This window comes from Anoplopoma fimbria, chromosome 4 (assembly GCF_027596085.1).
Source record: "Anoplopoma fimbria isolate UVic2021 breed Golden Eagle Sablefish chromosome 4, Afim_UVic_2022, whole genome shotgun sequence".
Classification (NCBI taxonomy): domain Eukaryota; kingdom Metazoa; phylum Chordata; class Actinopteri; order Perciformes; family Anoplopomatidae; genus Anoplopoma; species Anoplopoma fimbria.
In genome coordinates this window covers 12195434-12220634 of record NC_072452.1, presented here as the reverse complement: position 1 = coordinate 12220634, position 25201 = coordinate 12195434, and the positions used below count along the sequence as shown (strand labels likewise).

Genomic DNA, 25201 nt, shown 5'->3' with positions numbered 1-25201 from the left:
CAGAGTTGGGATTGGGCCTCTACGATGAGAAAGGCCATTCGCCGTCTTTCCTCACCGGGCCTTCCGCTCTTTCTCCCCTCTTCTGACCCCCAAGAAGGAATTTAACCTGGGGAAAAGTCCCACAACTCCAAGACAGTGCACCAGTCATCTCCCTGCTTCCCCGAGTGGAGGTGCTCATTAATAACATGCAACTAGCAGTAAGCACATTCTCACAGGGGGAGTGAGTCTGAACCATAAACCACACACGCACACACACACACACACACACACACACACACACACACACACACACACACACACACACACACACACACACACACACACACACACACACACACACACACAAAATACATTTTCTGCATATGTAGAATTAGTGTAGATGAGTTGAAAGTTGTTGTAACAGTAAAAAAAAAAAAAAAAGAATAGAAATATCCAAATAGCTCGTGACTATGATTGTAATTTGGACAGACTTTTTACACTTCGTGGGAAAGATGTCAAACGATGGGCTGATTCACATTCTGCAAATGTTTTAACATTAACTTCCAGATGTTATAATTTTGAGGATGATTGAACTTGCAGAAGGTTAAAGACTTATGATAGAATAAAAGGGAAGATCTTTGTGTGGGAAGCTGTGTTGTTTAAAGTGTATGAGAACATGCTGTTGCAGTGACAGTCTTTTCTGGTATTTTATGGTGAAACTTAACTTGTAATCTTAACACACGGAGCTTTAGAAACCATGTCTTCAGCATCCTTTTAAGGCTTTAATAACATAGTCAAACTGTTTTGTTCATAAAGGAGGAACTGAGATGACAGTTGGCAAACATTTCTGCTTTCTTTCTTATATGAAGCGGATCACTAAAATTAGACAGGCTGGTCAGCGTGGTGTGTGCATGTTTCCTGTTGAATACCGTTCATCAGAAAGATTCTGAAGTCAACCCTGAACACTGAGGAGACATGGAAGCTGTGATCGGACTGTTGATACTTGGAGTCTGTCACGGTGAGCTTTTAACTTTTTTAAACTGACACATTTCATGCAGCTGGATCAAATATATACAGTTGGACATCATCTTCATTGATTTGCTTTTCAGCTCAACCACTGACCCACGCTGGCACCAAATTCATACAAGCGTCAAGACACAAAAAATAATTGAATATAAATAAATATGTTTTTTTCATCTTTGATCATAATTTGACTGCGATAGATTTATTATGTTGAAACAAACCGAGAGCGTGGTGTCATTTTTGATGATACATTTTTGCTTCAAGACGCTAGATTTATTTAATTCTCACTCAGTTACTGTACATAAAAAGGAGGATTGCAAATTGAGTTATACAGCTAATGCTGATTCACAATCTCAGTCACAATTACAACATTGAGTTTAACATGAAATACAATGTATTCAATAATTAATAGTAATGTAAAGCAGAAGGAAGTTTGTGCATAAGCTCATGGTCAAATGTTTTGTGGTCACATCTATCTATTGCAATATAGAACATTTTCCTGTATGCATTAAGGGAAGTATACAGTTACAATTCAACCATACATTTTTCATCGTGAAATATTTTACAGATTCAGAGAATTTAATTTATATTTTCCTCTACCTTGTTTTAAAAACATTTTATTTAAACAAATTAAACCCAATACAAATGTCGCTCATGTTCTTTTTCAATCCAGTGATGACTTATTTCCACTTAAAATCTTCCTGAAAGTTGCTTGAAAGACAAAAATCGATACTTTTTACATTGAACTATAAATCATTGCAACTACACAATGTTTACGTTCACAGAAAACATTATGTCATCATGGTTTTATGGCTGCAACATTACTTGAAATATTAATATTCTAGACGACATCTATGGTGCATCACTATTTGCCATGTGATATATTGCTTTTTGAACTTTTCCTTTTTATTATTTCCAGGTATGGAAACCTACTGTGATGGCAGACAGAATGGAGCTCAGTGTTATGGAGCTTTGGGAGGAACTGTGGTCCTCCAGCTGATGGACAACGCCTCAGAAATACATAAATACCAATTGTTGAAAAATAAATCTGTAATACTGGTTGGGAGAAGGAATAACATTGTGTCTAATCTGATAGCAAGCAGATCTTTCTTTACTCCCAGTAATGGAACATTTAGGATCAATAAACTGAGCAGGACTGATGGTGGTGAATATAAACTTATAACCTTTAATGCAGAGGGTCGTATTAATTCAGATCGGGCTCTACAGTTGACCATTCAAGGTAAATAACTATTTATTACATGCATCTCATATTCCACGTGCTCTATATCTGTATCTCTGTCTGGACTGCTCTATATTATAAACTCTACAGAATGATCAGGATTTTGTCAATATGTAAAGTCATCTGAGTGTGTTTCCTTCAGCTCCTGTGTCCTCTGTCCTGCTGGTCTCTGAGTGTCTGTCCCAGGGAGAGATGAAGGTGTCCTGCTCCTCTGAGGGAGCAGACAGTCCTCAGTACAGCTGGACTCTGAATGGACGAACTCTGACAGACTCTGAGCTCCTCTCTGGAAACACTGAGACTAACATCATCACTCTGAAACAACACGTCTCAGGACAACTGGTCTGCTCTGTCAGGAACGACGTCAGTAGTGACTTTAAAGAAGTGAATATATCAACCTGTGGTGAGTGAGAGCACGAGTAGACAAAAGTCTGATGTTAAGGATACGAATGATTGGCTGTACATCAGTCATTGATCTCTGTTTTTCCCAAAGGCTTCATATTCATTAACTGCACCTCACTCAATGGGACGCACATATCACAGTGGGTGTATGAAGCCAATAATACCCTGTGTATTGAGCCAACAACAGCTTCCACCCCGATTACAGTAACTGAGGCCTCCACTGTGGGTAAGGAGAGTGACACACACACACACACACACACACACACACACACACACACACACACACACACACACACACACACACACACACACACACACACACACACACACACACACACACACCCATCAAACTGTTGCTTCCTCCACATGACCATTTTACACTTAATGTGTTGCTTCCTCCAATAGACATGACCCATTTTACACTTAATGTAGTGTAATTGTGTAATTGTGACTAAAATACATTTATACGCAAGTGAAGAAGCCAGTGTGCGGGAGTTTTTGTTCTATATTGTCCACTTAATGTAGTGAAAACAAACTCTCCTCCCACAGCCCTTAATTTACCTGTGATTTAAAACAAATAAATGTATTTATATTTTTTTGTCTCCCTTCTTTTTAAATTGTTTAATAAAACTAATTAAACCTATTTCATATTTCACTCATATTCTTTATAAATCCAGTGATGACTCATTACCAAAATACAGGTTCCTGAAAGTTGCTTGAAAGACAAAAATAAAGAATTGATTCCATTGAACTGACATTTCATTGCTGTGTTTACAATGTTTACCTTCACAGGAAACATTAAGTCATCATGGATTTATGGCTGCACCATTACTTAAAATCTAAATATTCTAGACAACATCTATGGTGCATCACTATTTGCCATGTGATATATTGCTTTTTTAACTTTTCCTTTTTATTATTTCCAGGTATGGAAACCTACTGTGATGGCAGACAGAATGGAGCTCAGTGTTATGGAGCTTTGGGAGGAACTGTGGTCCTCAAGCTGATGGACAACGCCTCAGAAATACCAAGATACCAATTGTTGAAAAATAAATCTCTAATACTGGTTGGGAGAAGGAATAACATTCTGTCTAATCTGATAGCAAGCAGATCTTTCTTTACTCCCAGTAATGGAACATTTAGGATCAATAAACTGAGCAGGACTGATGGTGGTGAATATAAACTTACAACCTTTAATGAAGAGGGTCGTATTAATTCAGATCGGGCTCTACAGTTGACCATTCAAGGTAAATAACTATTTATTACATGCATCTCATATTCCACGTGCTCTATATCTGTATCTCTGTCTGGACTGCTCTATATTAGAAACTCTACAGAATGATCAGGATTTTGTCAATATGTAAAGTCATCTGAGTGTGTTTCCTTCAGCTCCTGTGTCCTCTGTCCTGCTGGTCTCTGAGTGTCTGTCCCAGGGAGAGATGAAGGTGTCCTGCTCCTCTGAGGGAGCAGACAGTCCTCAGTACAGCTGGACTCTGAATGGACGAACTCTGACAGACTCTGAGCTCCTCTCTGGAAACACTGAGACTAACAGCATCACTCTGAAACAACACGTCTCAGGACAACTGGTCTGCTCTGTCAGGAACGACGTCAGTAGTGACTTTAAAGAAGTGAAGATATCAACCTGTGGTGAGTGAGAGCATGAGCAGACAAAAGTCTGATGTTAAGGATACCAATGATTGGCTGTACATCAGTCATTGATCTCTGTTTTTCCCAAAGGCTTCATATTCATTAACTGCACCTCACCCAAAGGGACGCACATATCACAGTGGGTGTATGAAGCCAATAATACCCTGTGTATTGAGCCAACAACAGCTTCCACCCCGATTACAGTAACTGAGGCCTCCACTGTGGGTAAGGAGAGTGACACACACACACACACACACACACACACACACACACACACACACACACACACACACACACACACACACACACACACACACACACACACACACACACACACACACACACACCACATCAAACTGTTGCTTCCTCCAATAGACATGACCCATTTTACACTTAATGTAGTGTAATTGTGACTAAAATACATTTATACGCAAGTGAAGAAGCCAGTGTGCGGGAGTTTTTGTTCTATATTGTACACTTAATGTAGTGAAAACAAACTCTCCTCCCACAGCCCTTAATTTACCTGTGATTTAAAACAAATTAATGTATTTCTATTTTTTTGTCTCCCTTCTTTTTAAATTGTTTAATAAAACTAATTAAACCTATTTCATATTTCACTCATATTCTTTATAAATCCAGTGATGACTCATTACCAAAATACAGGTTCCTGAAAGTTGCTTGAAAGACAAAAATAAAGAATTGATTCCATTGAACTGACATTTCATTGCTGTGTTTACAATGTTTACCTTCACAGGAAACATTATGTCATCATGGATTTATGGCTGCACCATTACTTAAAATCTAAATATTCTAGACAACATCTATGGTTCATCACTATTTGCCATGTGATATATTTCTTTTTTAACTTTTCCCTATCATTATTTCCAGGTATGGAAACCTACTGTGATGGCAGACAGAATGGAGCTCAGTGTTATGGAGCTTTGGGAGGAACTGTGGTCCTCCAGCTGATGGACAACGCCTCAGAAATACCAAGATACCAATTGTTGAAAGAAATCTCTAATACTGGTTGGGAGAAGGAATAACATTTTGTCTAATCTGATAGCAAGCAGATCCATCTTTACTCCCAGTAATGGAACATTTAGGATCAATAAACTGAGCAGAACTGATGGTGGTGAATATAAACTTAAACCTTTAATGCAGAGGGTCGTATTAATTCAGAGCGGTCTCTACAGTTGACCATTCAAGGTAAATAACTATTTATTACATGCATCTCATATTCCACGTGCTCTATATCTGTATCTCTGTCTGGACTGCTCTATATTAGAAACTCTACAGAATGATCAGGATTTTGTCAATATGTAAAGTCATCTGAGTGTGTTTCCTTCAGCTCCTGTGTCCTCTGTCCTGCTGGTCTCTGAGTGTCTGTCCCAGGGAGAGATGAAGGTGTCCTGCTCCTCTGAGGGAGCAGACAGTCCTCAGTACAGCTGGACTCTGAATGGACGAACTCTGACAGACTCTGAGCTCCTCTCTGGAAACACTGAGACTAACAGCATCACTCTGAAACAACACGTCTCAGGACAACTGGTCTGCTCTGTCAGGAACGACGTCAGTAGTGACTTTAAAGAAGTGAAGATATCAACCTGTGGTGAGTGAGAGCACGAGCAGTTAAAAGTCTGATGTTAAGGATACCAATGATTGGCTGTACATCAGTCATTGATCTCTGTTTTTCCCAAAGGCTTCATATTCATTAACTGCACCTCACCCAAAGGGACGCACATATCACAGTGGGTGTATGAAGCCAATAATACCCTGTGTATTGAGCCAACAACAGCTTCCACCCCGATTACAGTAACTGAGGCCTCCACTGTGGGTAAGGAGAGTGACACACACACACACACACACACACACACACACACACACACACACACACACACACACACACACACACACACACACACACACACACACCCATCAAACTGTTGCTTCCTCCAATAGACATGACCCATTTTACACTTAATGTAGTGTAATTGTGACTAAAATACATTTATACGCAAGTGAAGAAGCCAGTGTGCGGGAGTTTTTGTTCTATATTGTACACTTAATGTAGTGAAAACAAACTCTCCTCCCACAGCCCTTAATTTACCTGTGATTTAAAACAAATTAATGTATTTCTATTTTTTTGTCTCCCTTCTTTTTAAATTGTTTAATAAAACTAATTAAACCTATTTCATATTTCGCTCATATTCTTTATAAATCCAGTGATGACTCATTACCAAAATACAGGTTCCTGAAAGTTGCTTGAAAGACAAAAATAAAGAATTGATTCCATTGAACTGACATTTCATTGCTGTGTTTACAATGTTTACCTTCACAGGAAAAATTATGTCATCATGGTTTTATGGCTGCACCATTACTTAAAATCTAAATATTCTAGACAACATCTATGGTTCATCACTATTTGCCATGTGATATATTGCTTTTTTAACTTTTCCTTATCATTATTTCCAGGTATGGAAACCTACTGTGATGGCAGACAGAATGGAGCTCAGTGTTATGGAGCTTTGGGAGGAACTGTGGTCCTCCAGCTGATGGACAACGCCTCAGAAATACATAAATACCAATTGCTGAAAAATAAATCTCTAATACTGGTTGTGAGAAGGAATAACATTGTGTCTAATCTGATAGCAAGCAGATCCATCTTTACTCCCAGTAATGGAATATTTAGGATCAATAAACTGAGCAGGACTGATGGTGGTGAATATAAACTTGAAACCTTTAATGCAGAAGGTCGTGGTTCAGATCGGGCTCTACAGTTGACCATTCAAGGCAAATAACTATCTATTACATGCATCTCATATTCTACGTGCTCTATATCTGTATCTCTGTCTGGACTGCTCTATATTAGAAACTCTACAGAATGATCAGGATTTTGTCAATATGTAAAGTCATCTGAGTGTGTTTCCTTCAGCTCCTGTGTCCTCTGTCCTGCTGGTCTCTGAGTGTCTGTCCCAGGGAGAGATGAAGGTGTCCTGCTCCTCTGAGGGAGCAGACAGTCCTCAGTACAGCTGGACTCTGGATGGACGAACTCTGACAGACTCTGAGCTCCTCTCTGGAAACACTGAGACTAACATCATCACTCTGCAACAACACGTCTCAGGACAACTGGTCTGCTCTGTCAGGAACGACGTCAGTAGTGACTTTAAAGAAGTGAAGATATCAACCTGTGGTGAGTGAGAGCACGAGCAGACAAAAGTCTGATGTTAAGGATACGAATGATTGGCTGTTCATCAGTCATTGATCTCTGTTTTTCCCAAAGGCTTCATATTCATTGACTGCACCTCACCCAAAGGGACGCACATATCACAGTGGGTGTATGAAGCCAATAATACCCTGTGTATTGAGCCAACAACAGCTTCAACCCCGATTACAGTAACTGAGGCCTCCACTGTGGGTAAGGAGAGTGACACACACACACACACACACACACACACACACACACACACACACACACACACACACACACACACACACACACACACACACACACACACACACACACACACACACACACACACACACACCCATCAAACTGTTGCTTCCTCCAATAGACATGACCCATTTTACACTTAATGTAGTGTAATTGTGACTAAAATACATTTATACGCAAGTGAAGAAGCCAGTGTGCGGGAGTTTTTGTTCTATATTGTCCACTTAATGTAGTGAAAACAAACTCTCCTCCCACAGCCCTTAATTTACCTGTGATTTAAAACAAATTAATGTATTTATATTTTTTTGTCTCCCGTCTTTTTAAATTGTTTAATAAAACTAATTAAACCTATTTCATATTTCGCTCATATTCTTTATAAATCCAGTGATGACTCATTACCAAAATACAGGTTCCTGAAAGTTGCTTGAAAGACAAAAATAAAGAATTGATTCCATTGAACTGACATTTCATTGCTGTGTTTACAATGTTTACCTTCACAGGAAACATTATGTCATCATGGATTTATGGCTGCACCATTACTTAAAATCTAAATATTCTAGACAACATCTATGGTTCATCACTATTTGCCATGTGATATATTGCTTTTTTAACTTTTCCTTTTTATTATTTCCAGGTATGGAAACCTACTGTGATGGCAGACAGAATGGAGCTCAGTGTTATGGAGCTTTGGGAGGAACTGTGGTCCTCCAGCTGATGGACAACGCCTCAGAAATACCAAGATACCAATTGTTGAAAAATAAATCTCTAATACTGGTTGGGAGAAGGAATAACATTGTGTCTAATCTGATAGCAAGCAGATCCATCTTTACTCCCAGTAATGGAATATTTAGGATCAATAAACTGAGCAGGACTGATGGTGGTGAATATAAACTTATAACCTTTAATGCAGAGGGTCGTATTTCAGAGCGGTCTCTACAGTTGACCATTCAAGGTAAATAACTATTTATTACATGCATCTCATATTCCACGTGCTCTATATCTGTATCTCTGTCTGGACTGCTCTATATTAGAAACTCTACAGAATGATCAGGATTTTGTCAATATGTAAAGTCATCTGAGTGTGTTTCCTTCAGCTCCTGTGTCCTCTGTCCTGCTGGTCTCTGAGTGTCTGTCCCAGGGAGAGATGAAGGTGTCCTGCTCCTCTGAGGGAGCAGACAGTCCTCAGTACAGCTGGACTCTGGATGGACGAACTCTGACAGACTCTGAGCTCCTCTCTGGAAACACTGAGACTAACATCATCACTCTGAAACAACACGTCTCAGGACAACTGGTCTGCTCTGTCAGGAACGACGTCAGTAGTGACTTTAAAGAAGTGAAGATATCAACCTGTGGTGAGTGAGAGCACGAGCAGACAAAAGTCTGATGTTAAGGATACGAATGATTGGCTGTACATCAGTCATTGATCTCTGTTTTTCCCAAAGGCTTCATATTCATTAACTGCACCTCACCCAAAGGGACGCACATATCACAGTGGGTGTATGAAGCCAATAATACCCTGTGTATTGAGCCAACAACAGCTTCCACCCCGATTACAGTAACTGAGGCCTCCACTGTGGGTAAGGAGAGTGACACACACACACACACACACACACACACACACACACACACACACACACACACACACACACACACACACACACACACACACACACACACACACACACACACACACACACACACACACACACACACACACACACACACACACCAAACTGTTGCTTCCTCCAATAGACATGACCAATTTTACACTTAATGTAGTGTAATTGTGACTAAAATACATTTATACGCAAGTGAAGAAGCCAGTGTGCGGGAGTTTTTGTTCTATATTGTACACTTAATGTAGTGAAAACAAACTCTCCTCCCACAGCCCTTAATTTACCTGTGATTTAAAACAAATTAATGTATTTCTATTTTTTTGTCTCCCTTCTTTTTAAATTGTTTAATAAAACTAATTAAACCTATTTCATATTTCGCTCATATTCTTTATAAATCCAGTGATGACTCATTACCAAAATACAGGTTCCTGAAAGTTGCTTGAAAGACAAAAATAAAGAATTGATTCCATTGAACTGACATTTCATTGCTGTGTTTACAATGTTTACCTTCACAGGAAACATTATGTCATCATGGATTTATGGCTGCACCATTACTTAAAATCTAAATATTCTAGACAACATCTATGGTTCATCACTATTTTCCATTTGATATATTTCTTTTTTAACTTTTCCCTATCATTATTTCCAGGTATGGAAACCTACTGTGATGGCAGACAGAATGGAGCTCAGTGTTATGGAGCTTTGGGAGGAACTGTGGTCCTCCAGCTGATGGACAACGCCTCAGAAATACCAAGATACCAATTGTTAAAGAAATCTGTAATACTGGTTGGGAGAAGGAATAACATTTTGTCTAATCTGATAGCAAACAGATCCATCTTTACTCCCAGTAATGGAACATTTAGGATCAATAAACTGAGCAGAACTGATGGTGGTGAATATAAACTTGAAACCTTTAATGCAGAGGGTCGTGGTTCAGAGCGGGCTCTACTGTTGACCATTCAAGGTAAATAACTATTTATTACATGCATCTCATATTCCACGTGCTCTATATCTGTATCTCTGTCTGGACTGCTCTATATTAGAAACTCTACAGAATGATCAGGATTTTGTCAATATGTAAAGTCATCTGAGTGTGTTTCCTTCAGCTCCTGTGTCCTCTGTCCTGCTGGTCAGTGTCGTCTGACTCTTTTCACTCGGTCACTTCAGTCGTTTATTGGTGAAAGTGGGATGCTTTGCTTTGAATTAATTCACGTGGAGAGATCGTCTTGTGTGAAATGTTCAGTGAACCGGTGCCTTTGGAGAGTGATGAAGCCTCCAGAGGCCCACAGCGCTGTTTAACAGTCATATTAGCAGTGCAACTCATTTTAAAGCCATTTGTAAATTATTGTACAGTAGATTTTCACATCGTTGCTCTCTGGTGAAAACAATGTATCTCCAAATGTGGTGACTTTTAATTTTTCAGATGAATTGAAGCATTAAGCCTTTCATTCTCCCACATCTTTGTTTAAATAAGATATTGAAAACACGCTGGATACTCCTAAAAATGCCTTGAAACGTTTTATAGGTACTTGACTTAGAAGCTATTCTAACAATGGTGATGTTGCATTCAAAGTGTTAATTAAAGACCAAACTGTAATTATACACCGTATAACTTACCAGCATATTCACATATATATGACTAAAGTGTTTATCTCCTAAAGATTAAGTCATGTAAATAATAGTTTTGTGTTTTTTCTCATCGACTAATACTTACAAATAGAGGTCTGTTTTTCTGCCATGTTTACAAAGAGTAATATTGTAAAACCTTTCAGAGCATTAAATAGTAAGATTTTTATTTTTGTTGCGTTTTAGTGTTTTTATGTATTTCAAACCTGTCAATCAATCAGTCATCAGATCCTTTTATGACTTTTTGATCACAGACTGAACCTTTAATTACTGCTGAGAGTTGAATAAAACCTCAGACTCATCATCCGTGTTAGCAGTTGTGAGGATTTACTCTACTGGTTCAAAGAGGAGCTACTGTTGATTGTTGATGATTCTGCAAGTGCAATGTAAAAAGTCTTTTCATGTTTTAGCGCATTGGTCTTTAATCAACAGTCGCCATTAGAGGGCAAAAGAGACTAAAGAGACATTTTGTATTTTTTATGCTTCAGAAACATTGCTCATGGTACTTTCATGCCAATAAAGCCCATTTGAATTGAATTGAATTGAATTGAATTGAATTGAATTGAATTGGATTGAATTGAATTGAATTGAATTGAATTGAATTGAATTGAATTGAATTGAATTGAATTGAATTGAATTGAATTGAATTGAATTGAATTGAATTGAATTGAGAGATAGGAGGGTGACATAGGAAGTTGTTTAGATGAGCTCTAAGTAACCAGAGACATTACAGAGATTACAGCATGATCTTCAGACAACTGTGGCCAAACAGCAGTGTGATTGTACACAAATAGAGCACCTTGGGGTGGCCTATTGTTGCCTTTTTTTAAACCTTGTTTTATACATCTGACAAAACACAGAACACTTTTGTCACAGGAATAAAAAGCAGCGACATTTTCGTCTTAATGCAAGAACCTTAAGTAAACTGAAGAAACAGCAGCATTAATGGCCAATAATAAAGTCTAAAGCTGTATAATGCCGTTCTACCACTGAGGGGGACACAATTTATGAATATAGAATAGATAAAACAATTAAAATAGTCAGAGCCTAGGGTTCTTTTTCAGCTTCAATGACAAAATTAAATGTTTGATGATTAAATCTGTGTGATATAATCTTTGCTTCCATTCCTCTGCTTTCATGTGTTTTTATGTTGCATCTGTATTTATTAATGTTTCTGAGTGAATGTAAGCTGCATGCTTCCACTGGTAACCCAATGTTTAACGTCACATTGCTATGAATTGTGGGTAATTCCCTCAGGCAAAATCTGCAGAAATGCAGATTTAAGGAGAGGGTCCATAAAGGTCTCAAAATGCCTCGAGAACCCTCAAACACTCAACATTTTGACCGTGGGACAGCCCTAAACACTCACAGAGTTGGGATTGGGCCTCTACGATGAGAAAGGCCACTCGCCGTCTTTCCTCACCCGGCCTTCCGCTCTTTCTCCCCTCTTCTGACCCCCTAAGAAGGAATTTAACCTGGGGAAAAGTCCCACAACTCCAAGACAGTGCACCAGTCATCTCCCTGCTTCCCCGAGTGGAGGTGCTCATTAAAAACATGCAACTAGCAGTAAGCACATTCTCACAGGGGGAGTGAGTCTGAACCATAAACCACACACGCACACACACATACACACACACACACACACACACACACACACACACACACACACACACACACACACACACACACACACACACACACACACACACACACACACACACACACACAATTTGAAACATATTTTTAAATACATTTTCTGCATATGTAGAATTAGTGAGGATGAGTTTAAAAAGTAACTGTAAAAAATAAAGAAATATCCAAATAGCTCGTGACTATGATTGTAATGTTGACACGTCAAACGATGGGCAGATTCACATTATGCAAGTGTTTTAATATTAACCTCCATATGTTATAATTTTAAGGATGATTGAACTTGCAGAAGGTTAAAGACTTATGATATAATAAAAGGGAAGATCTTTGTGTGGGAAGCTGTGTTGTTTAAAGTGTATGAGAACATGCTGTTGCAGTGACAGTCTTTTCTGGTATTTTATGGTGAAACTTAACTAGTAATCTTAACACACGGAGCTTTAGAAACCATGTCTTCAGCATCCTTTTAAGGCTTAAATAACATAGTAATACTGTTTTGTTCATAAAGGAGGAACTGAGATGACAGTTGGCAAACATTTCTGCTTTCTTTCTTATATGAAACTGATCACTAAGATTTGACAGCTGGTCAGGTAGTGTGTGCATGTTTCCTGTTGAATACCGTTCATCAGAAAGATTCTGAAGTCCACCCTGAACACTGAGGAGACATGGAAGCTGTGATCGGACTGTTGTTACTCGGAGTATGTCACGGTGAGCTTTTAACTTTTTTAAACTGACACATTTCATGCAGCTGGATCAAATATATACAGTTGGACATCATCTTCATTGCTGTGCTTTGCAGCTCAACCACTGACCCACGCTGGCACCAAATTCATACAAGCGTCATGTTAGAAAAAAAATTGAATATAATTAAAGATGTTTTTTTCATCTTTGATCTTAAATTGACTGCGATAGATTTATTATGTTGAAAGAAACCGAGAGCGTAGTGTCATTTTTTATGATCAATTTAAGCTTCAAGATGCTAGATTTATTTAATTCTCACTCAGTTACTGTACATAAAAAGGAGGATTGCAAATTGAGTTATACAGCTAATGCTGATTCACAATCTCAGTCACAATTACAACATTGAGTTTAACATGAAATACAATGTATTCAATAATTAATAGTAATGTAAAGCAGAGGGAAGTTTGTGCATAAGCTCTTGGTCAAATGTTTTGTGGTCACATCTATCTATTGCAATATAGAACATTTTCCTGTATGCATTAAGGGAAGTATTCAGTTACAATTCAACCATACATTTTCATTAAAAAAAGGAGGATTTCATTTATATTTTCCTCTACCTTGTTTTAAAAACATTTTATTTAAACTAATTAAACCTAATAAAAACGTCACTCATGTTCATTTTAAATCCAGTGATGACTTATTTCCACATAAAATGTTTTCTGAGAGTTCCTTGACGGACAAAAATATATATTTTATTATATTGAACTGACATTTAATTGGAACTACACAATGTTTACCTTCACAGGAAACATTACGACATCATTGTCTTATGGCTGCATCTTTACTTAAAATCGAAATATTCTAGAACACGTCTATGGTGCATCACTATTTGCCATGTGATATATTGCTTTTTGAACTTTTCCTTTTTTATTATTTCCAGGTATGGAAACCTACTGTGATGGCAGACAGAATGGAGCTCAGTGTTATGGAGCTTTGGGAGGAACTGTGGTCCTCCAGCTCATGGACAACGCCTCAGAAATACATAAATACCAATTGTTGAAAAATAAATCTCTAATACTGGTTGGGAGAAGGAATAACATTGTGTCTCATCTGATAGCAAACAGATCTTTCTTTACTCCCAGTAATGGAACATTTAGGATCAATAAACTGAGCAGGACTGATGGTGGTGAATATAAACTTATAACCTTTAATGAAGAGGGTCGTATTAATTCAGATCGGGCTCTACAGTTGACCATTCAAGGTAAATAACTATTTATTACATGCATCTCATATTCTACGTGCTCTATATCTGTATCTCTGTCTGGACTGCTCTATATTAGAAACTCTACAGAACGATCAGGATTTTGTCAATATGTAAAGTCATCTGAGTGTGTTTCCTTCAGCTCCTGTGTCCTCTGTCCTGCTGGTCTCTGAGTGTCTGTCCCAGGGAGAGATGAAGGTGTCCTGCTCCTCTGAGGGAGCAGACAGTCCTCAGTACAGCTGGACTCTGGATGGACGAACTCTGACAGACTCTGAGCTCCTCTCTGGAAACACTGAGACTAACATCATCACTCTGAAACAACACGGACAACTGGTCTGCTCTGTCAGGAACGACGTCAGTAGTGACTTTAAAGAAGTGAAGATATCAACCTGTGGTGAGTGAGAGCACGAGAAGACAAAAGTCTGATGTTAAGGATACGAATGATTGGCTGTACATCAGTCATTGATCTCTGTTTTTCCCAAAGGCTTCATATTCATTAACTGCACCTCACCCAATGGGACACACATATCACAGTGGGTGTATGAAGCCAATAATACCCTGTGTATTGAGCCAACAACAGCTTCCACCCCGATTACAATAACTGAGGCCTCCACTGTGGGTAAGGAGAGTGACACACACACACACACACACACACACACACACACACACACACACACACACACACACACACACACACACACACACACACACACACACACACACACACACACACACACACACACACACACACATCCTTCAAACTGTTGCTTCCTCCAGTAGTGATGACCCCTGTTACACTTAATGTAGTGAAAACAAATTATCCTGCCACAGCCCTAATTTTACGTATGATTTGAAACAAATACATGTATTTATGTCTTTGTCTACCTTCCTTTTAAATTGTTTTAATAAAACAAATTAAACCTCTTTTATATTTCGCTTATATTGTTTATAAATCTAGTGATGACTCATTACCAAATAAAATAATCCTGAAGTTGCTTGAAAGACAAAAATATAGATTTGATTACATTGCTCTGACAGTTCATTGCTGTGTTTACAATGTTTACCCTCAGAGGGAACATTATGACATCATGGTTTTTTTGGCTGCACCATTATCACAGTGGGTGTTTACAGCCAATAATACCCTGCAGTGTATTGCTTCCTCCAGTAGAGGTGACCCCTGTTATACTTAATCAAGTATCATCAACTCTCCTGCCACAGCCCTAAGTTGACATGTGATTTTTGTTTCTCTTAATCCGAGCAGATCTCTCCCATCTCAAATGTGGAGTTCGAGCAGCTGTGGTGATTCTTGCATTAATTGGGATCACCGTCTTTTTTGCTTGGAAGAAAAAGAAAAACAAGAAGGCTGAAGGCTCCGTTGTCCGTCGACGGATTGATCATCAGGAGAGCTCTGTTATGATGGTGGAAATGAGAAGTTCTGCCTCTGAGCTTTAACTTTGTGAAATCAGAGTCGTCTGACTCTTTTCACTTTTCACTTCAGTCGTTGATTGGTGAAAGTGGGATGCTTTGCTTTGAATTAATTCACGTGGAGAGATTGTCTTGTGTGAAATGTTCAGTGAACCGGTGCCTTTGGAGAGTGATGAAGCCTCCAGAGGCCCACAGCGCTGTTTAACAGTCATATTGGCAGAGCAACTCATTTTAAAGCCATTTGTAAATTATTGTACAGTAGATTTTCACATCGTCCCTTTTTGGTGAAAACAATGTATCTCCAAATGTGGTGACTTTTAATTTTTCAGATAAATTGAAGGATCAGCGTTTCTTTCTCCCACTTCTTTGTTTAAAGAAGATATTTAAAACACGATGGATTATCTGGAAAAATTAATTGAAACTTTTTTATAAGTACTTGACTTAGAAGCTATGCATATTCTAAAAATGGTGATTTTGCATTCAAAGTGTTAATTAAAGACCAAACTGTAATTATACACCGTATAACTTACCAGCATATTCACATATATATGACTAAAGTGTTTATCTCCCAAAGATTAAGTCATGTAAATGATAGTTTTGTGTTTATTCTCATAGACTAATACTTACAAATAGAGGTCTGTTTTTCTGCCATGTTTACAAAGAGTAATATTGTAAAACCTTTCAGAGCATTAAATAGTAAGACTTTTATTTTTCTTGCGTTTAAGTGTTATGTGTTATGTATTCAAAACCTTTCAATCAGTAATCAAATCCTTTTGTTGACATTTTGATCACAGACTGAACCTTTAATTACTGATGAGAGTTGAATAAAACCTCAGACTCATCATCCGTGTTAACAGTTGTGAGGATTTACTCTACTGGTTCAAAGAGGAGCTACTGTTGATTGTTGATGATTCTGTACTCAGTGAAACTCTCTGTTGATAACATTTAAACATAAATAAAAAATATTCACACAGCTGTTACCGCCTTAAGAGGCTCCACTCAAACAGTGTTCCTCACTAAATATTAAGTGTTAAATATGACTGTTTATTTCTGCAAGTGCAATGTCAGAAGTCTTTTCATGTTTTAGCGCATTGGTCTTTAATCAACAGTCGCCATTAGAGGGCAAAAGAGACTAAAGAGACATTTTGTATTTTTTATGCTTCAGAAACATTGCTCATGGTACTTTCATGCCAATAAAGCCCATTTGAATTGAATTGAATTGAATTGAATTGAATTGAATTGAATTGAATTGAATTGAATTGAATTGAATTGAATTGAATTGAATTGAATTGAATTGAATTGAATTGAATTGAGAGATAGGAGGGTGACATAGGAAGTTGTTTAGATGAGCTCAAAGTAACCAGAGACATTACAGAGATTACAGCATGATCTTCAGACAACTGTGACCAAACAGCAGTGTGATTGTAAACAAATAGAGCACCTTGGGGTGGCCTATTGTTGCCTTTTTTTAACATTGTGTTATACACCTGTTTTGTCACAGGAATAAAAAAGCAGCGACATTTTGGTTGGCCTTAATGCAAAAACCTCAAGTAAACTGAAGAATCAGCAGCATTAATGGCCAATAATAAAGTTTAAAGCTGTATAATTCCGTTCTACCACTGAGGGGGACATTATGTAAAAATATAATACTGTTGTAACTATCATTTAATTCTTACTGCACCATCCAAGTATTCAAGATCACATGATAAAATCTCAAATTCATGTCCACTACATTGATTCTATTTGATTAACTGTGTTTTAGTGGATCATAACCCTTTATTTTCACTGCATTTTCAACTATTTAACCATTTAACCCTCAGTGTGTTTATATGATTCTATCGTAATGTACCGTTAAAGTTGAACTGAACATTAGGCCTATAAAATCCAATACACAAAAATATAACTTTCGTGTAACTTTATACACATTTCTTGGTAGTTTAGAATCATTTTTAAATTTAAATCGGAAGACTTCAATAATCAGAATTTTAAAGTATAGTTTGGTGTATGTAAATAGTTTATGTGGCAGAGACAGTTTGAGAGGTTCAGACAATGTTTGCTTCAATGTAACTTGTAATCATTTGTTAAGAGATGATTGATAGGATGTATCGTATACGAGTTTTATTGGAAATGATGAGATGGAGGGATGACAAATGCCAGCTGCAGTCTCAAATCCTCTTTCAGCAGGAAGGAGGAATGTTTCCCTCTCTTCCACTCAGTCCATCGCATACAGAGATCATGTGGTTGGAGGCTAAAGGGGAAGTGAAACCCATATCACTTCCTTCTCTCTTCTCTGCCTATTAAAAGATGAACACAACTGCGCTCTGGTCGGTTAAAAAATGTCCCACCTTCTCCTCGGAGGCTGATCACAAACAGGACACATTTCAGGCTGTTCAGTAGGACGTGCGTGTTTGCTTTTTGGGAGAAAGGTAGAAAAGTTTGTCTGTATGCTGCTGACTGAGTCAACAGAGGCTGAACACTGAGGAGACATGGAGGCTGTGGTTGGACTGTTAGTGATGCTGCTCGGAGCCTCTCACGGTGAGCTGTTTAACTTTTAACAACAAATGGTGAATTTAGACATTGTCCTCAGTGAAGCAGGTCAAATACAGCAGGAGGAGACAGCTGTCGGTTGTGAGGAAATACCACTTTTATTAATTCACTAAGAATTAAGAATCTGCTGCTAAAACTTGTGTTTCAGCTCTTCTGAGGTTCAGTAGCTTTTAAAATATCTAGTTATTTCAAAGAACAGTAGCAAATCTAGAGATCAATCCCACGTCATTGTGTAAATTTCTAAATATTAATCTATTAAATTACTTAATTCCTAAATGTGATCCAGATTTTTCTCAGAAAGACACTTGAAAGATTAAGATAAAACACTTTGTGACATAAACCATGTCATATTTTATCATGCTGAACGGAAACTGTGTTTTTTTTATATGATTTGATATATCTTCAAAAGTTTGGATCTCCACTTTAGTTTAAAATAAAGTGCTGTAGTTGCAAAAAAACACAGCATGCGTTGTTAATAACTGCAAGTTGTTGACTACAATATGACAAAATATATTACAGCAAAATACCTCTGTTTGCTGAACCTAAACTGTTTTGAAGTCACCGGTCATGTCTAACACCGACTATTGTTGCTTTATATTCATGTGCTTTAAAAACTTTCATGTTTTTTTCCCAAAATGTTCAGGTGTGGAAAACATTATGTCATCATGGTTTTATGACTGCACCATTACTTAAAATCTAAATATTCTAGACAACATCTATGGTTCATCACTATTTGCCATGTGATATATTGCTTTTTGAACTTTTCCTTTTTATTATTTCCAGGTATGGAAACCTACTGTGATGGCAGACAGAATGGAGCTCAGTGTTATGGAGCTTTGGGAGGAACTGTGGTCCTCCAGCTGATGGACAACGCCTCAGAAATACCAAGATACCAATTGTTGAAAAATAAATCTGTAATACTGGTTGGGAGAAGGAATAACATTGTGTCTAATCTGATAGCAAGCAGATCCATCTTTACTCCCAGTAATGGAACATTTAGGATCAATAAACTGAGCAGGACTGATGGTGGTGAATATAAACTTATAACCTTTAATGCAGAGGGTCATATTAATTCAGATCGGGCTCTACAGTTGACCATTCAAGGCAAATAACTATCTATTACATGCATCTCATATTCTACGTGCTCTATATCTGTATCTCTGTCTGGACTGCTCTATATTAGAAACTCTACAGAATGATCAGGATTTTGTCAATATGTAAAGTCATCTGAGTGTGTTTCCTTCAGCTCCTGTGTCCTCTGTCCTGCTGGTCTCTGAGTGTCTGTCCCAGGGAGAGATGAAGGTGTCCTGCTCCTCTGAGGGAGCAGACAGTCCTCAGTACAGCTGGACTCTGAATGGACGAACTCTGACAGACTCTGAGCTCCTCTCTGGAAACACTGAGACTAACAGCATCACTCTGCAACAACACGGACAACTGGTCTGCTCTGTCAGGAACGACGTCAGTGGTGACTTTAAAGAAGTGAATATATCAACCTGTGGTGAGTGAGAGCACGAGTAGACAAAAGTCTGATGTTAAGGATACGAATGATTGGCTGTACATCAGTCATTGATCTCTGTTTTTCCCAAAGGCTTCACATTCATTAACTGCACCTCACTCAATGGGACACACATATCACAGTGGGTGTATGAAGCCAATAATACCCTGTGTATTGAGCCAACAACAGCTTCCACCACGATTACAATAACTGAGGCCTCCACTGTGGGTAAGGAGTCTGGCAACACAGTGTCAAATAACCCCCACACTAATATCACATCCTCCAATGAAACTTTGACTCCCACCCCCAGTGATGCCTTTTTGGAATTTATTAGTAAGTGAAAACTAACTCTGCTGCATTGAATTCATTTAATTCACTTCGCTTATCGTTGTTGCCATCCTCCCCACAAACACCTGTAATGTTTGCTAACTTAAAAGGTCTATGTGTCTGTTGTGTCTTTTATTACAGAGAAAGGCTACTTGAAAATAATAGCTGGTGTACTGGCTGCACTTGTGATTCTGTTAGTGGTCGGGGTGGCTGTCATCTGTGCTCAGAAGAAAAAGAAAAACAACAAACCTAAAGGTAAAAAACAAAACGTCCTTTTCCTTGTGACCACTCTACAAACTCAACAGTGATATCAATCTTTTAGTCCAACTCTTGGTAAGAAAGTTTGTCCCAAAATGTCAAGCTATTCAGTCCGGGGTGGAGGAAGTATTCAGATCCAAAAATAATATTCCCTTACAAGTATTGAAAATGTTACTAAAAAGTATGTAAAAAAGATCTAAAGAGCTAAAGGTTAAAGTAATCAATGCAAAAAAATGTATGTTATACTGCTATACCAATAGATTATGATGCATAACTGTAAATTCATGATTTTATTGTGTAAATGACTCTTAAAAAGGTCCTGTTAATAAGGTGACTCTTTCCTACAAACCTTTATTTTGCTTGTTACCCAAGATAACCATTTCCTGCAAGCTTTTATTTTGTAATTACCTTTTTATGTTAAGTAAAATAGGAAATGTAAATTTATGTTCATCGATATAAGGCTGATGGTTGAACTTGAATAAAATCCTCTGCAAACATCACTACGCTTGTTGTAGTTGATTAAAAGAAGAAGTAGAAAGTGCCATTCAAATTTAAAAAAGTACAGTACTTGAGTAATGAGTATATTTCAGCATTAAATAAATATTTGTGTCACTCTTTCCTTTTTACTCTGCAGAAGAAGATGATCAGGAATTGACCTATGCTGATGTCAAGATCTTTCAGCGACCGGGGAGGCAGAGGCAGCAAAGAGCAGAGACAGAGGTGGAGTACGGCCAACTCGTGTTTTCTGAGCGCCCTCCACAGACTGAGGAACCCGCAAAAGATGAGTGTGTGTACGCCAAGGTCCGTAAAGGAAGGTGAGACACAGTGTTTAAAGACTGCACCACTGATCTCTGTTAAGAGGCCAAAAGACTTTTCAGCTGAATTTAATGGGATTTCCTGTTGGAAAAAAAAATCACTTTTACTGTTGTCTTCTACAGTTCTATTACATTACATTTTCCTGTATTACAATTCTTTGGATTATGTTGTTCTAACTTTTTACTTGTTTCTTATTTATGAGTATATTTACCCTGATTTCATCGTAAAAACACTGCAAACTTGCAATAATGTAAATACAATTTTACAATTAAAAATGTCTTTACAATGTATTGTATTGTGTTACTCACTTGATGTCAAAGTGATTTAAAGTTTGCATTTACTGCGATCGAATTGTATTCCTGAAACAGATCTGGATGAATGTTTGAGGGTCGGAGTATAAACTAGTATTCTCTTGCATATGTTGTGTGGATTCATTTAACGTTTAGTATAGTGTGCGGGAGTTAATGTCAAATATGACCATGATATATTTGTTTGACTCTCTTGCCTTAAGTTAAGTTTGGAGAGTAATGTCTTGTTTCAGGAAGTTTGCAGTTACCACATATTTGTTTCCATGGCGTTAACGTTTCTCAACAATGTCATTACATTTGTGTCAGTTAATGTTAAAATTTCCCCTTAATGCAGTGGTTAATATGAGTGAATTGTGTAGTTTTAATCATGCTCCTTTCTCTAATATAAAAGTTATTGATGGAATTGGTCCTTTTTTGTAGCTGCTGACATATAGCATACAGTTGAGTTACATTATACCTCAGAATTACCAGCAACCACAGTTCATGCACTAACTTTGTGTTTCTTAACTGAGTTAGCAGCAAAAGAGGAACACCTTTTAAAAAGAGGATGTTCTTTTTCTCCCTTACTGAGAGGGACAAATCTAGTGTGAGGAAATTATGCAACTTTTCATGCCTAGCGTTCAATGCGTATCTTTTAACACCATCAAGTTTCTATATTTAGTTCTAGGTCTTTGTGGCTTCCAGTTTAGAACGTTGCTTCTTTTTTTTTACGATCTAATATTAACCAGTTGGTTAACATTCAAGATTGTTCATTATTCGAAAACAAATACAGCCATTTGCCTTGAATTAAATATATTCTCATGCAAATGAGGACTAGATCATTTGTAATTTACAGCCATTTTTGTGCTATTGGCAGGTGAAAAAGAAGGGATTAATGGTAAAACGCAGCGCAAATTCAACAGGGTAACTCCTCTGAACTTTTCAGATTCAAAAGTATTTATTGTGAAAGAAAGTACAAAAGCAAACTGAAAGTGCTCTTATCACAAAACACACCTAAGGAATTGCCCCCCAGGAAATAGGGGCTGCAGAACCTTAGTTATTGTTTTTGAAAATTGGTGAGGCACACAGATTGGTTTCTGACACACAGATGTGTTTAACATCTGACCTAACCAAAGGTTGTATTGAAATATTCAAATATGCAGGATGGGAGCAGCTGTAGAGGAAATGATATTAATAGCCAAATGAAAATAACTTGAACCAATAATGGGAATAAAAACTATTCTTTATTACAATCTTAGATAAAAAGGCCTATATAAAGCCATAACATAATCTTTAATCCTCTAAAATGTTCTGTCCAACATAAATTAGGGAAAACTGGGGAATCAAAATAAGGCCACTGGTAGGGAGGCAGAGTACACTGAGGAGTGCCCAGGCCACTATAGCAGATTTAATGAAAACTTTAAGTTAACCGTGAGACATGGGAAAATCCTGGTAATAAATGATGCGTTCTACACTCGTATCCCAGTGCTTTAAACGCATTCTTTGTGGAGAATTCAGCACCGGTGCCTAGCCAAACCCAATTGGTTTCAAAACATAACTGAAAACAATAACAAGCAAAACAAAACAGTGGCAAAACAGCAGCAGGATAACCTGCAAATAAATAAATCTTTTCGCCACTACTGATATGAGGCATTAACTCATGGAATCACTCATTGTTACCAGGACAACAAAAAGGTTCCAAAACCATGTTTCCAAGCAACATGTTAGACCAGAGCTAAATATGAAGTTTAGATCAAATGTGAAGTAAATTCCTCAACTACATACCTGAACACAAACCACTACAAGCTTCCACAGAGAAAGAGGACAGAGGCTGAAGGAATGGGTTTAGGCCAACAGGTGTAACCCTATTCACTTTAAATGCTCAGTGTATTCTGAACTAATAAGAATGTGAGTCAACAGATCAAATCCTATATGATATTCTATTAACTAATCTAAATATCACTCAGATTCTTTGTTTTCCTGCCTCTTCTAAATTACCCCATTTTTTTGGTTAACCATTGTGCAGTTTACATGCTCCAAACCATGAGAGGGTGTGTCCGAACGCACAAGACGTAACATTAAACAGTAAAGGCAGAAATTAATATAGATTGATTCTGGAAAGCATCAGCCAGAATGAAGTCCATGCATTAAGTTAGTTAAATTAACTTATTTAAACCCTAGTTGATATTTTGAATCTAATAGACACAGGATAATGTTCAGGGCAACTCATAGTGAACATTTTGGAGAAACAACTTTTAGAACTCCGATCAGATGGTTCAATGGATAAGCTCAAGGTCTACGGTTCGATCCCCAGCTCCTCCTGTCTGCATGTCCCCAAATTTCTCCCCGGGGGCGCTTTACAGCAGCCCAATGCTACTAATGTTTAGGCCGGGTCAAATGCAGATGTCAACGATAAAAATAAAATAAAATAAAGAGGCTGTTGCATCTACTAACAGCCTCTTGGTATGAGCTTGTGTTGAGGTCAGGAAGTGTATGCTAAATGAGTCTTTTTTAGTAAGCTTTGTAGGTTTTAAGTGAAATATTCAAAACACACACACACACACACACACACACACACACACACACACACACACACACACACACACACACACACACACACACACACACACACACACACACACACACACACATATATATGTATTTCAGCTGTTTATGTGCATTTGATCAAAGAAAGAAGTTAGGTTACATGATTGGTTTGATAGCTTAAGGTTAAAAGTTGACAACCGTGGACTTCCTATTCAGATGATTCACAGAGCCATAAAATTGGTGTTTATGGTTCATGATAGTCATGGTGGCCATAAACAACCACCTAAGATCATATTTCTGTTGTTGAACCCTCTCATTGAAACAGGGTTGAACTTCTGATCGACATACTCTAGTGAGCAAATTATTGACAACACAGGAGTAGTGTAATAAAGCTGCTCCAACAATCCAGTATCATGTTGCTACTTTGTTCAAAACAATAATTGTATGGGTACCAAAACGTCCAGTATTGTTGCAGCTGTTAGCCTTTTAATTTGTGTATAACACAGGAAATCCAAAGAGATTCAAATGTTACACCTTAGCTCTTAATAGGTTTGGTTGGACCACAATTAAACATTTATTTTTTTCCTCATAAAAACCAGGTGATATAGTTATAGTCATGACACATTCATGTGATGTTGCCCAGCCATGCCAAATTTATCAAACTTCAATCCTGAGCATGTCAGTTTTTGATTAAAGATATCCTACAGGTGACTTATGATTTAGTATTAAGATCATTTTTTTTATTCAAAATTGTTGAAGTTTGATTGAATATTAATTAATTATTTGCACAGTATTTGTACAGTACAGGTATTTACTGTTGTACAGTGTGAATCTAAAGAAATTCAGTGTTGGCTTTAATGGTTTCTGTGAAAAGATCCTTCTGTAATGTGTATGATTCAATAAAAAATGATGGTCCAAAGCAGAAGTCATCT

At 37.7% G+C, this 25201-nt stretch overlaps 2 protein-coding genes across 6 annotated transcripts; both read left to right on the top strand.

Moving 5' to 3' along the window:
* The first annotated feature begins 885 nt into the window (after positions 1-885).
* Positions 886-5331, top strand: LOC129090545 (uncharacterized). The gene is made up of 8 exons (XM_054598193.1): positions 886-997; positions 1922-2242; positions 2385-2642; positions 2733-2867; positions 3568-3888; positions 4031-4288; positions 4379-4513; positions 5177-5331. Exons 1-8 carry the CDS (start codon positions 955-957, stop codon positions 5329-5331), a joined length of 1626 nt encoding a protein of 541 aa, XP_054454168.1. The 5' UTR covers positions 886-954.
* LOC129089657 (vascular cell adhesion protein 1-like) lies at positions 5330-25184 on the top strand. 5 transcript variants are annotated; one of them, XM_054596946.1, is made up of 17 exons: positions 5330-5494; positions 5637-5894; positions 5985-6119; positions 6758-7075; positions 7218-7475; positions 7566-7700; positions 8371-8688; positions 8831-9088; positions 9179-9313; positions 10002-10316; positions 14710-14961; positions 15052-15186; positions 19323-19643; positions 19786-20037; positions 20128-20367; positions 20503-20616; positions 21254-25184. In XM_054596946.1, the coding sequence occupies exons 2-17, from the start codon at positions 5687-5689 to the stop codon at positions 21436-21438; spliced, it is 3579 nt and encodes a 1192-aa protein (XP_054452921.1). In that variant the 5' UTR covers positions 5330-5494; positions 5637-5686; the 3' UTR covers positions 21439-25184. The 5 variants fall into 5 exon arrangements, with proteins under 5 accessions (XP_054452921.1, XP_054452922.1, XP_054452923.1 ...); XM_054596947.1 differs by having other exon boundaries at positions 5330-5894; positions 20128-20262; XM_054596948.1 differs by lacking the exon at positions 20128-20367 and having other exon boundaries at positions 5330-5894.
* The last annotated feature ends 17 nt before the right edge of the window (positions 25185-25201 follow it).

Bases quoted from the DNA above. Each gene is read 5' to 3' on its own strand.
- LOC129090545 (XM_054598193.1), top strand. From the start codon at position 955: ATGGAAGCTGTGATCGGACTGTTGATACTTGGAGTCTGTCACG. The intron at 4,289-4,378 runs GTGAGTGAGAGC...TTTTTCCCAAAG, and splicing joins AGTGAAGATATCAACCTGTG to GCTTCATATTCATTAACTGC. The intron at 4,514-5,176 runs GTAAGGAGAGTG...CATTATTTCCAG, and splicing joins AACTGAGGCCTCCACTGTGG to GTATGGAAACCTACTGTGAT.
- LOC129089657 (XM_054596946.1), top strand. From the start codon at position 5,687: ATGAAGGTGTCCTGCTCCTCTGAGGGAGCAGACAGTCCTCAGTACAGC. The intron at 7,476-7,565 runs GTGAGTGAGAGC...TTTTTCCCAAAG, and splicing joins AGTGAAGATATCAACCTGTG to GCTTCATATTCATTGACTGC. The intron at 14,962-15,051 runs GTGAGTGAGAGC...TTTTTCCCAAAG, and splicing joins AGTGAAGATATCAACCTGTG to GCTTCATATTCATTAACTGC.